The following is an 11482-nucleotide window of genomic DNA, read 5'->3' as shown; positions in this document are numbered from 1 at the left end:
CTGCATTCCTACAAAAATAATCTAACTCAATACTGTGACATCTTTGAGTTATTCTAAGAAGATATGAGTTTGCCAGAGCAGCAATCCTTTGATAGTTGTGTTCGTTCAAGCGCCTCTGTTGATGAAATAGACTGTTCTGCTATGTGTCAATCCATAGCATACCGCCGCGTCGAAGTATAGCGGGTACTTTCCTGGAGAGTTGTATGCGTCTCCTCAAATGCTTGCACTAAGTTTCTGCGCGGAGCTCCCAGCTCCCAGGTTGGGTAGGTTAAGATCGGTTATTGTTGTGCTTAACCTTTCTGCAGACCCATTAGTAGCCTCCTGACAGGAGGTACTTGAAGAACGTTTCCACTCATCTGAAATTTGATATTGACTAAATTCTTCACTATATATCAACCTGTACTGGAAAACGCCAATGCAAGCTTTCCCCGGGCTCTGATCTTGCGGCCGAGAGCCGAAGACTGAGCTGTAGCTGAGCAAATGTACTTTTTCTGTCAACAAAATGAAGCCTCTGCCTTGAACAGCATTACACAAAACGGGATGCAAACTGAGCTTTTCATACTGCGGAGCTTGCACCATTAAGGACGTCACCTGATATTCTGCAACGCAAGATTGCACAAAACATTCTTTCCTTTCTTCAGCTGTCACCTTCGAGAGCTACCGCAACTGAACTGCAGTCACGATGGCCCGCATACCTACTGAGTGAAGTGAAAAATGGCAGAAAGGGTAACCAGAACAGCAATCGAGCCTAACGGATCCGGCGAGAGAGCTGGCAGCGCCGGCGGCATGCGTGCGTAGCGCTGCAAGCGGGCGCCCTGCTCAGTCTGCGCACCATCCCACTAGATTCCACCCTGATTCAGGCCAGCGCTTTCCACACAACCATACTTTCTTTGACGCAACGTTCAGCCTGCCTGCTGCCGACCGCTCCGATTAAAGTATACGCCTGTGACACTTTTGTCATTAGTTCGCCACCCTACCGGTTATAGCAGTTTCTCACCATCTCGCTAGAGTGGTCTTCCCCAATGCTGAGAGACGACATCTAAGACTGATCTTTCGGTTTGTTTGTAGCATAAGCATTTGCTTCTGGGTGGCTTTGGGCACCGGCAGTCACCGTCAAGGACCGAGTGAGAGCGTGAGTTTTGTTGACTGGAGAAACCATAGGGGCGGCAACTACGCTACAGTGCTGTAGAGCTTAAGGACTGAAATTGTCCCTTTCGTACGTCAAAGGGTTGCAACGGCCTGTGTGTTGCGCATTGCCCCGTTGGCGCAAGCCAGTTGCTCGTGGATTCCTGTTTTACAACAGGACACTTCGGCCTTTGCTTTAGCTAGGGCACCTTTGGACTGAACCTTGACTCGTGTGCGCCAAGAGCTGCTCTTCGTGATATTCTTTGTGCGTAGTTACCACCAGGGCCACCACCTATACCGTTGCACCACCGTGCTAGAGGCTGTTGGGGACAAGAATGCAAAAAAACATTAGAGGGTATCTGAGGCCAGCATAAAGTTATGAACGGCTTGGGAAGGCCAGATGATACTTTGTGCTTCCATAGCTTTTGTGGACTTCATATGCTACTGAAGCGCGTTAGTTCAACGGTGCCTTATGCTCTGCTAGCTGCTTCAAGTGACCCTTCAGTGAGCAATGTTACGACGCATATCTCAAGCTGCATTCCACGCCAACTTCTCAGTCATAAAAAATATTTATTTTAATTCATGTACTTCTAGAATTTTAATAAAATCATTCTAACACGTAAATTTTATAATGTGTGATATTTTTAACCTTGGCCGCCAACAACCAGAAAGAGAGAAAGAATCACGACAGCTAAACGAAGCTCTATAACTATGGATATGCTCACGGCCTCTGCCTTTCCACTCTTGTAACGTTTCCCCTCCAGCGGTGGGATATGCTGCAGTCCCTAAAACTAGAATTAAACCGCTTCTATTTCAATGCTGAAAATATAAATTCAAAACGATTTGCACATGAATGCAGATGCCAACGCTGCGCTCATCAAACTAAGTATCGTCTGACCGCTTCAGCGAAATGGCATTGTTGCATAGAGTCTGGCTCCGTGGTTCGCAAAAGGGCTTTTTCCTTTTCCATGAAAAGTGCCCTCTGCCCAAGCGTGTGCAAGAAATTGGCCAATGCCGTGGAAACATGGTGCTTCCGCTTCTTCAAAAGATATTACATGAGTTAGTTGTAGCAAAAGCCAGCTTGGCATTTGCGATGAGTCACAATGCAGGCTCAACGAAAGCCACAGGCATGCCAGCACTTTCCGGTCCACTTCCTTGCATGATAAACCGGAAAGAGCTACCATATGTCTAGCCTGCAGCGCTACTAGCGCCTAATTCATGACTACTTTTGAAAAGGAGACACTTTGAATACCTTGCCACCTCTACTATAGAATAGGTCTGGATGGAGCTGAGGCAAATTTTGCACCTGCTGCTCGAGGAACACTTCAGTGGGCTCTCCAGCCATCTCCGGGAGCGTCCGGGCTTCAATAGACTTAGCCCACTTCCCAATAAACCGTATAGCCCAGTTCTGGAGCCCTGGCTGTTTTGTAGCTTCGGCTGCCGCCTCTTTGAAGAACTAAAAAAACGCAGAGAGTTGCAGCACCTGGCGGATGCACTTCAAATACGGAAGTTCGGAAAATTACTGGAAGTGGCATGCGGGAGTGCACTTGTTATTTTTCCTAGTGAGACTCTTCAAATCCAGAGGTTCCAGCCCCAAATCGCTCTACAAGCAACTTACAAAAGATAGTAGATGGTAGGGGCAGAGCCCATAACCTAGCTCGAAGGCAGTCTGCTTGTCTGCTGGCCCGCAGTGCCGTCCAAAGGCGAAAATCCAAAAAGGAGTGACCAAAATAGTACGTATCAATCTCCACTGGACTTGGGTGTTCAAGGCAATGTCCAACAGGCGATTCGCAGTCTCAGAAACTTCTTGCAAATACTTTTCTACATAGCTCTACAGGCACAAAACCAAGCACAGTCGCTGGCCAACTCATTTTCAAGTGCGCCGACAGAAGGAGCTAGGCAATACTGAGTAGTTTACAATCGGACTTTGCTGAGGGAACTAAAATGCAGAAAATTTTACGCTTAGTATATGAAGTGCCTATCTGAAGCTACTTTCTATTGCTTTTTTGTCTTCTCCTCCACGTTGCAGAGAGAGAATGAGGCAGCAGTAAGCCGTTTCTGCCTCTTGCTTCTTTTAGAATACAAATGCGACTACAGAAGAGCTTACCTTTGCCTTTGGCTGAAGATGGAGTGATGCAAAATCAGTCAGCAGCTTGCATATATCTTGTACTAAGCTTGAAATTTCCCGCCTGCCGGTACCCTCAGCAATGTCCCGTTGGTTCAGAGTAAAGGAAAAAAGATAGGCCCCTCCAATAAGAAGCCTGAAAATTGGATGGAAATATTCTAACAGGAAAGACCTCAGAAGCGAATCCTAGGCACGCGTTCAGGTGTTTCTGCTGGCTCTACAAGTCAGAAGAAGGCAGTCCCGAAAGAAAGATATAACCCATTTAACTTCAGTACGTACTGTGGCCATAGTACAACTGACCTGTGGATAGGTGGGATCTCGATGCTTAAGAGCCTCCTAAGCTGGAAAAGGAGGTCGGATACGGACTCATGAGGGAGAGGGAGAATCTTGCTTTCGTACTGAGGGAAGTATACCGGCCGGATTGTGGGGCTTGGACATGAAGCAACTGCCTCATTGAACTTTCGAATAAGCTCCGTTGTCCGAGTCCACTTATTTGCAAGTTTTATGAGAGAAAGACGGTATTCGGGCGCACTCTCCGGTGCGATCTCCCTTAAATTGAAATGCGCGAACTTGACCATCGACCTCAGAAGCAGCTCGGAATTCACAGCTTTCTTCATTTCAGCCGTATTCCACAGCTCAAGAATATGAGAATTCTCAACTTCCCGGAGCTCCTGTGAAATGTGAGTCACGCAGTTGTCATTAATTGCCTGAGGAAGAAGCATATATCACGAGCAAACTTGAAATTCGAACTACGTCTAATTCAGTTCAGTGTGAGAGCTTTTGAGTAAACGAACTTAGTCGAGGGCACTTGAAAGCTACCAAACAGGACAACGGCGTGATGTTGCACGCCTGTTAGTCCATAAATAGCTAGATGAGCGCACCTCTTCAAATGTGGCGGGTGGCACAGTTCGCTCTAGATCCTTCAAGATAGTTAAGAGTCTCTGCAAACAGCCATAAAAGAACTCAGCAAAAAACGCCACTTCTGTACAAGCAGTGTGGTTCAAGTGGTTCGTGCAACAGGGACAAAACGGCTACAGGCAATTATGCCAGCTCTTGAAGGTTCAGAGGTGGGGAAGGAGGCGGAATTTGTTCTGGGTCGTTTGACGCAAGATTACTGAAACATCTCGCGCTCTTTCACCAAATACTTCGTCAAAATAATTTGCAAGGCGGGGAGAAAAAACAAGAATGAGAACGCAATGAAACAACGCCTGACAAGCATGCTTGCGCTTGATACAAAGGCTGGCGGGCCAAATGCAAATAATTCTAAAGTGTCCTACCTGGGGACTTTCGGCAGGAAGTGTCGTGGGGACATACCCAAGCATCTGCGTGATACAACAGTCAAACACTGATGCCGATAGCTTTGGGGTCTGCACAACCCTTAACGACAAGCTACAGGGTTCCTAGCAGTGGCTTGGAGCAGCAGCATTCAGTAATTTAAGGCCTTTGCGGGTTATTTGCAAACAAGAACTAGACCCACAGGCAAAGATGGATCAGCCAGGTTCTCGTGGATCTTTTGAACTGCTTGCATTGTGTGAATGTCATCAACTGGCAAGTCCTGAAAATGCATGGAAAGTCATGTCTATGCACACGACCAGCATTGCGTTCAATAAAATCGTTGTACTACTGAGTTGTCCTGCACGTACCCATAAAGCGCTACTGTATGTTGCTCAACACAGTATGGCTCACCTCGCAGCGGTCAACGACGTGTGCGTCCTTCCTCAGGACTACAGTGCACAACACAAATCCCTTTTCTGCCAACCGTCGCAACATATTGTTGCGCTGCAAGAATGATTTCGTACAAACTGAGAGAACATTTTGGTAAGATTTAGAAACTTTTTCTTCAGGCACATCTGCTCCCATGAAAAAAGTGCATGATAGTGAAACCGCAAGAACTTGAGCTTACCGGACTTCTGCAGAGCCCGAAGACGTTTTGTGGAGCCTGCTCTGAGGCTCGACTATATTCTTCATTGTCTATCCCTGTATCTCTAAGATCAATAGCTTGTGCTTTTAAAGGAAGGCTGCCGGTGGCGGAAATCAAAACTTGGTGCTTCTGAGTCGTGTCAAACAAGCTATTCAGTCGTGCATGCTTGTGAACTCTTAACAGTTTGACTTTCGGAGGTCCACGACGTTTCTGACTAATAGTTGGCTGCATAAAACAGACGGAGCCAATCTCTGCAGTGAGCTTTGCTTTCATGTTGGAGAGCCATGACTTGGGTGAGCGGACGAGGAGGTTCCGATGCAGCCTTGAGGCTTTTCGCTTCACTCGCAGCAAGTGCAACGCATGTATCTTAAGTGCCTTCATCAGAGACTCCAAGGAGGCCTTTTCTGGCTCTACAAACCAGTTAGTCGGCTGGATGTAGACAGTAAGTGGGCGAAAGTCGCATCGGTTGAAGTGACAGTCCGAAGCAACGTGCACCTTGTAGGCGTAGGAGATCTAAGCATGCAATATCAAACACAGCAGAACAAGAGAGTTTACAACGCACTTCAGGCAGTTTCTACGAAGCGATCATTCTGCGTCTCCTGTACTTACAGTAACGCGCGGTGGCATCCTCAGAAAAATGCTCTGCGCAAATGGGAAAGTAGAAGACCGAACATGACGTCTACACCAATGTTACGGTAAAGGGGCACGCTGCCGAAGTATCTGCAGCATGCTGTAAAGAAGTATAATTTATGCATTCTTCATCTGAATGCACTACGATCAGTTTGGGTGAGGTGGATTCGTTAAGGGAAAGCTCATGTATCGTGAGAATAATGCTTAGCGCACACATGATGAGCTAGACTGACCTGAGGACCCTCTATTGACTGGAGCACACAGGCAAACACACCAACGCATAGGCCGGCTGTTTCAAAGGACCAAGGAGACCCTAGCATATTGGTGGCTCCTCATCTATCTAGATCGTGCACGCTGGTGTGTTGTGGGAAGAATATCCTGGGGATTTATGTGCTTAGGTGGCCCGTAATGCCCTCACTGGCGACTGTGCCTCGTCACGAGAGGAAAGTTCTTCGGGGAGCTGAACACAAGTGTACAGCAAACGCAGATATTCTACTGCGTGTAATAGAGGGGATCATCCAGTAGACATTCCCATTCCTCTTTCAGGCACTTTACACAACAGAAAATGCCGGCGTTTCCAGAGGAAGCTTGACATACCCATATGGGTTCTTTACGTGAAAGCGTGGGGTACTGAAGGACAGCAAGGCACACACGCATCAGATGAGCGTCTACGTCATTCATGCATCCGCAGTTCAAGTTCAAAAGCTACATCGCTGCATGAACCACAGCCTCTCTTACCAGAAGACTAAAAATAACCTGAAGACAAATACATCGCAAACGTAAAGGCGCGCAGCTGCAAGGTACGAGCAGTACTTCCACTTCTTGCAAAAGTCATGAAGAATCAGCAGCGCATATGACGTCTAACCGGTACGCTAATGACGTACTTTAGGAACACTCGACTGAAATTGTACATCCTTCAGTGAATCCAGAGGGGCCTAGAAATGGACCAAAACACGCACAAAGAGCGAACGCAAGTAAAGCCCCAACTGCACAGGGCTTCCCACCCCAAACTTTGTGGGCTGACGTTTGCTGTGTTTCAATTCCTTAGCAGGGTTTTAGCTGCTTTTGAGGTTAGTAGGCATCCGAACTCACTCGTGGGTCAGTGGTCTCGATAGAAGGATCTGTCGCGAAAAAGAGCACTCTCAATAGATATGCAATTCACTCCTTTGAGCCTTAATAGTTTAATGGCTACCAATAACTATGGCACAGTGATGTTCAACGGGGTTTCAACCAACAATATAGAACAAAAATTAGTCAACTCCCAGGAACGATGAAATGCATGTCGCTGTGCCGGTGAGACTCGGCTGCTTATAAAAACAGCAGCTTGGCCAATAGCTGTGAAAATTGGGGTATTTCGTTTAGTACAATAAGGGGGGGGACGCACCTCTGATTTTCAATAGTCCAAGCTCTTCTGCGGCTGCATTCTCGGCCTCAACGCCGCCGCGGGCCACAGCCCGCAGCACCGTCACTACTCCTAGAATAAGTCCTCGCATTTTAAATAAAGCAATAAATTCGGCCCCATGGACCCAAAGAAGGGGCTATACCCAATAGTACGAGTCGACAGAGAAATACGGCGTCACTGGCACCGAGCCTCAGCCGACGACACTAGGCTGAACGAAGATGGGCTTCTCTGGGTCCGCTCTCAAGCGTTTGCCTTTAAAAACACTCTACCGATAGATCTGTCCTTTTTAGTTAAAAAGTTAGACTTGAGAGGTGCTGTCTAGGGATTTTTGCACTGGTCGCGATCGGGGGCCCCGCTCGACAGCGCCGAACCAAACCACGCCCGTAACAAAACGGCGACCGAAAATGACTGCACTGTTACACTGAAGACCCGTTAGTATGAATTGAAGCAGCAGTGCAAGCTTCAAGAATATTCACTCTCTAATTACATATATGGAATTTTGGAAGTTCCTGAATTTATTTGGACGCGTCCGCTGTATGGCTGCACGATCGTACAAGCCGCCTGCCGCGCAGGCAGTGTAGTTTGGATGCTGTTGCGCGGCACCAGCTGATTGGTTAATTTTTGCGGAGCTTTTTCTTTTTACATAAAAGCGAAATTGGATCATCCACTCAAGCCTGGATTAACTATTGGTGTATGAGCAGTTATTGACGCTCCAGACACGACCTTGCAAGAGCTACTTGTGGACAAGAGGAAGAAGACGCTGTGTTTCTAGCTGTACACACATAATTTCGTTCCTCCCATCCACTAAAATTTATTTGTGCTCTGCTTGCTTCTCGAATCGAGCCATTGGGCTTTTCTAGCTCAGGTCAGCAAATCCCATGCAAACTAGTTTTTCCATCCCTCTTGGACTCATTCCTTTGCAATCTATCTTGTCAAGCAAGTCTGAACAAAAGATTGTTCTATGCCGACGTGGCACTCAAGAAACGGAAAAATTATGTGATTCCGCTCCGGAGGCAAGCAGAGCCGAAAAACAAACCCAGCAGCAACGTGTAACTGAGTACTCAGAATCGATGCATGTCTCCATCTGCAGCCTGGAGCACAGAAAGGAATCTGAGTGCTTTTTGGTGGTGGAATTTGTCTGATGCAGCCCTGTGCTTCCCTTGCCTACCAGCTATACCGCCGCAGTGCGGCGGGCGGCTTGCGACCTTCTTGAAGCTCTGCTTCAAAGGATTGCACAGCCTGTGAAGCCGTAGCTTCTCTGCAGTGCGCTACTATTGTGAGAAAAGCTGCATTTCCCACACCTTGTGCAGCCAGCCGTCTGTGCTCTTCGTTGTTCGCTGCATAGTTAGACTAGGAGCGTCTATCACAGTTGGTTAATACTGTGTGCTAAGTGCACAGTTTTCGTGCCTTACAAAGATAAATGCTGCGGTGAGTATGGGCTTTCTGTGTAAAATTCTAAGAGCTTTGGGACTGAGAAAGTCGGCGAACTGTTTCTTACAGCTTGCTTAAGACTAACTAGCAGTTACGGCAGGCATCTCACCTTGCTACGTAGTATGCGTTTCCTTGCTGGGGTGCATCCTGATCATGGGCCGATATGTGAAGGATACGTCTAAGTTAACCTACTCGCTTCATGAACGGAATGGCTCTTGAGGCAACAAATAAATTTCATGGTGATCCTAATGCTTGTGTTGCCACTTTACATTTTGGTCAGTCTATATTCGCTGCACAGGTATGAGGTGGTGCTGTTTTGTGTATGTCGTGACATATTGGAAGCACACCTGTTTGGGCAGCTCTTCCACCATCTTTTCGTAACAGCTCCACCAAAGCCCCCACAAATTGGAAGAGCGGTTGGCAGATGAAGATATGTAGGCCATTGGAGAAGCTTAATGACCCGTCCTGGTTGTCCCCTCAAGGCCCACGCTTGGTAGATCCCGGGCTCGGCAAGCCAGTCAATCCCAAATCCCTGATAAGTGGTTGGCGCTCCTAGCCAGTTGGCTCTCATAGCTAGTTGGCTTTATGTCTTGTCTGATTGATCTGACTTAATACTAATATTGCATCGTCTTCTGCTTTTTCCACGGAATAGATCACTTTAGGCTCACTATGGGCTTATTGGGGAACCACTGTAATGCCTCTGCACTACAGGCGGGTTTCTGGGATATGGGAGAGCGGCAATGCATAGAGGATTTGGCATGTGCCATAAAGCAGTTGCGCACACCGCGCCAGTAATCATGTTTACTGAGAGCGATGACGGTTTTTTGATACCCACACTGAACCGCGGCAACATGACCATGATGGATATAAGACACGTGCATGAGGAATTCCGGAAACTGCTGCACACAAACCTACCATGTGCCACCGATACAAAGTCACAAACAATGCAACTCAAAACACAGAGCGAGGAAGCGGCTGCGCAACTCGCATCAGCCAGGCTCCGAGGGTGTTCGGCAGCTGCGAGGTATGGCCCTTGGGCATTTCGTATAAGCTGAAACCCGAAGCATCAGCGGAAAATGGTATCTCGCTGCTAGTTTTGTATGCTGGCCTTGGTATTGTGAAGGGCTGTGATTCCACTGAGGGGGAAGGTGCATCTTGAGAAGGCGTACTTTCTGCAGAGGCTTTGTCATGGGCTTGTGCTACCTCGTGCGTGAGTGCGGTGGACATCGGGGCAGTTACGCTGTGCGGACGAGAATTTTCAGTGTGCATATCTACTAGAGCGCGATAGTTTTGGGGTGCCTGTGGATGACATAATGCGTTTGATATTGTTCTGGCCTGACTGCCAACGCGACGAGCATGTAAGAAAGAATGCTCGTATTCACAGTAGGGTGGAAGAGACTATTGAGGTTGGTAAACAAAGCATCTGCCAGCTGGTTGCACATGCCTTGTAAGGGAGTGATGCTCAGACGCTGGATGTCAGGAAGGAAATCTAGCCAACGAGCAGTGCGACCTAGGGATGGCTTAGGTACTTACAAGAGCTGAATCTGTCAATCACCCAGCCCTTAAACACCTGCAACAGCCAAATATATCGAATGGCCTAGTGATTGGTATGCGCTGCAACTTTTGTGCTGCGTTGGAAGTGTGACCACTTGCGAGGAGTGGTGACCAAAGCGAGACGTTCTCGGTCAAACATCGAATACTTATGCTCAGTGGATGTTAGGATCTGGTTGGTGTTCCTGTTCAAAGACTGTTCCTATTGCATATCCGGAAGTATCAGTATATAGCTTGGAAGGCTCCTTGGCGTCATGAACGTATGTGGTGTAATCTATCAGGCATCGCATATGGCGTTGCAAGGCTTGACTGTGTCGCTCTGTCTACAGAAAAAGCGTGTCCTTTCGGGTAAGGTTGAGAAAAGGGCGTTATTGTGGTCCATAAGCGTACGACAGTAGTTGACAGTGTCGAGGAAATGGCGTACTTGCGTCACTCTAATCAGCACTTCTGCCCAAGAACGAATAGCGAATTGTAACCATTTGTCAAACTGCGTATAGCTAACAGTCGCTGTTGCCCAAGGTGGCTCTTCGTCGTCTGTATCGTTCTGTGCAGAGGCTGAGAGCCGAACACGCGGTTTCAGTGTAGGGATCCAGCTACACTGTCTGACCAGTGAAGAGAACAAGGGCGGCTGTGGGTCTTCGTCAGTTACTGCCGCTCTTCGTAGAATTGGAGGGCTGCTGGTGAGTCAATATTTGATAAGGCCAGTGTGACTTTTGGGGCCCGTATGGCTTCACTCAAAGTTACAGTGCTGGCTTTCGTTTGTCGCAATAGTCCTTGACTGCCACCTTGTCATCGGTCCTGAGGTGCTCTTGTATGGTTTAGGGCTAGGGCAGAGGAAGTGGCCGCTTCTTCTGTCAACATCTGAGCTTTTTACAGGTAGACCACGCCAAATGACGTTAACGTCGATTCGGAGCTAATCGGGCTGGAAATATCAAGCTATTTTAGGGGAGGGATACACGGTATAGGTCTACTAGAAAGTTCTCTGGTCTGTTGACCACGTTGGCACCAGTGGCAAATGCTTCAGTTTCCTTTGGCTCTAAAGGCACATTTTTGCAAATATTGAACGCTACTTGCTTTCACCCTGAAACTGAAGAGGGTGGCGAACGGACTTGTAGCCTGTGCTAGCCGACTGCAGTGAGCCAAGAGCCTGTTTGCCTTCACTGTTCTGGCTGCAAATGTTCATTGCATAGCAGTGCTGATTATAGACAACGTCTATATATGGATTCAAACGCCACCATTCCAAGCCAACTTACCAAAGGAGCACATTTATTCTAGCCTGGCCGTTTGGCTCTCGCTG

The 11482-nt window shown here is 47.7% G+C and overlaps 2 protein-coding genes across 2 annotated transcripts; both read right to left on the bottom strand.

Moving 5' to 3' along the window:
• Positions 1 to 2347: 2347 nt before the first annotated feature.
• On the bottom strand, positions 2348 to 5552 carry ENH_00017130 (hypothetical protein, conserved; the record flags this gene model as incomplete). Its single annotated transcript, XM_013579237.1, has 9 exons — positions 2348 to 2581; positions 2744 to 2956; positions 3233 to 3386; positions 3551 to 3957; positions 4132 to 4191; positions 4528 to 4572; positions 4728 to 4805; positions 4937 to 5029; positions 5154 to 5552. The coding sequence occupies 9 exons, from the start codon at positions 5550 to 5552 to the stop codon at positions 2348 to 2350; spliced, it is 1683 nt and encodes a 560-aa protein (XP_013434691.1).
• Positions 5553 to 6872: 1320 nt separating this feature from the next.
• Positions 6873 to 7294, bottom strand: ENH_00017120 (hypothetical protein, conserved; the record flags this gene model as incomplete). Its single annotated transcript, XM_013579236.1, has 2 exons — positions 6873 to 6922; positions 7186 to 7294. The coding sequence occupies 2 exons, from the start codon at positions 7292 to 7294 to the stop codon at positions 6873 to 6875; spliced, it is 159 nt and encodes a 52-aa protein (XP_013434690.1).
• Positions 7295 to 11482: the final 4188 nt, after the last annotated feature.

The sequence above is a fragment of the Eimeria necatrix genome, genomic scaffold (genome assembly GCF_000499385.1).
Source record: "Eimeria necatrix Houghton genomic scaffold, Enh_scaff155, whole genome shotgun sequence".
NCBI lineage: Eukaryota > Apicomplexa > Conoidasida > Eucoccidiorida > Eimeriidae > Eimeria > Eimeria necatrix.
This window is presented reverse-complemented; position numbering and strand designations above follow the sequence as displayed.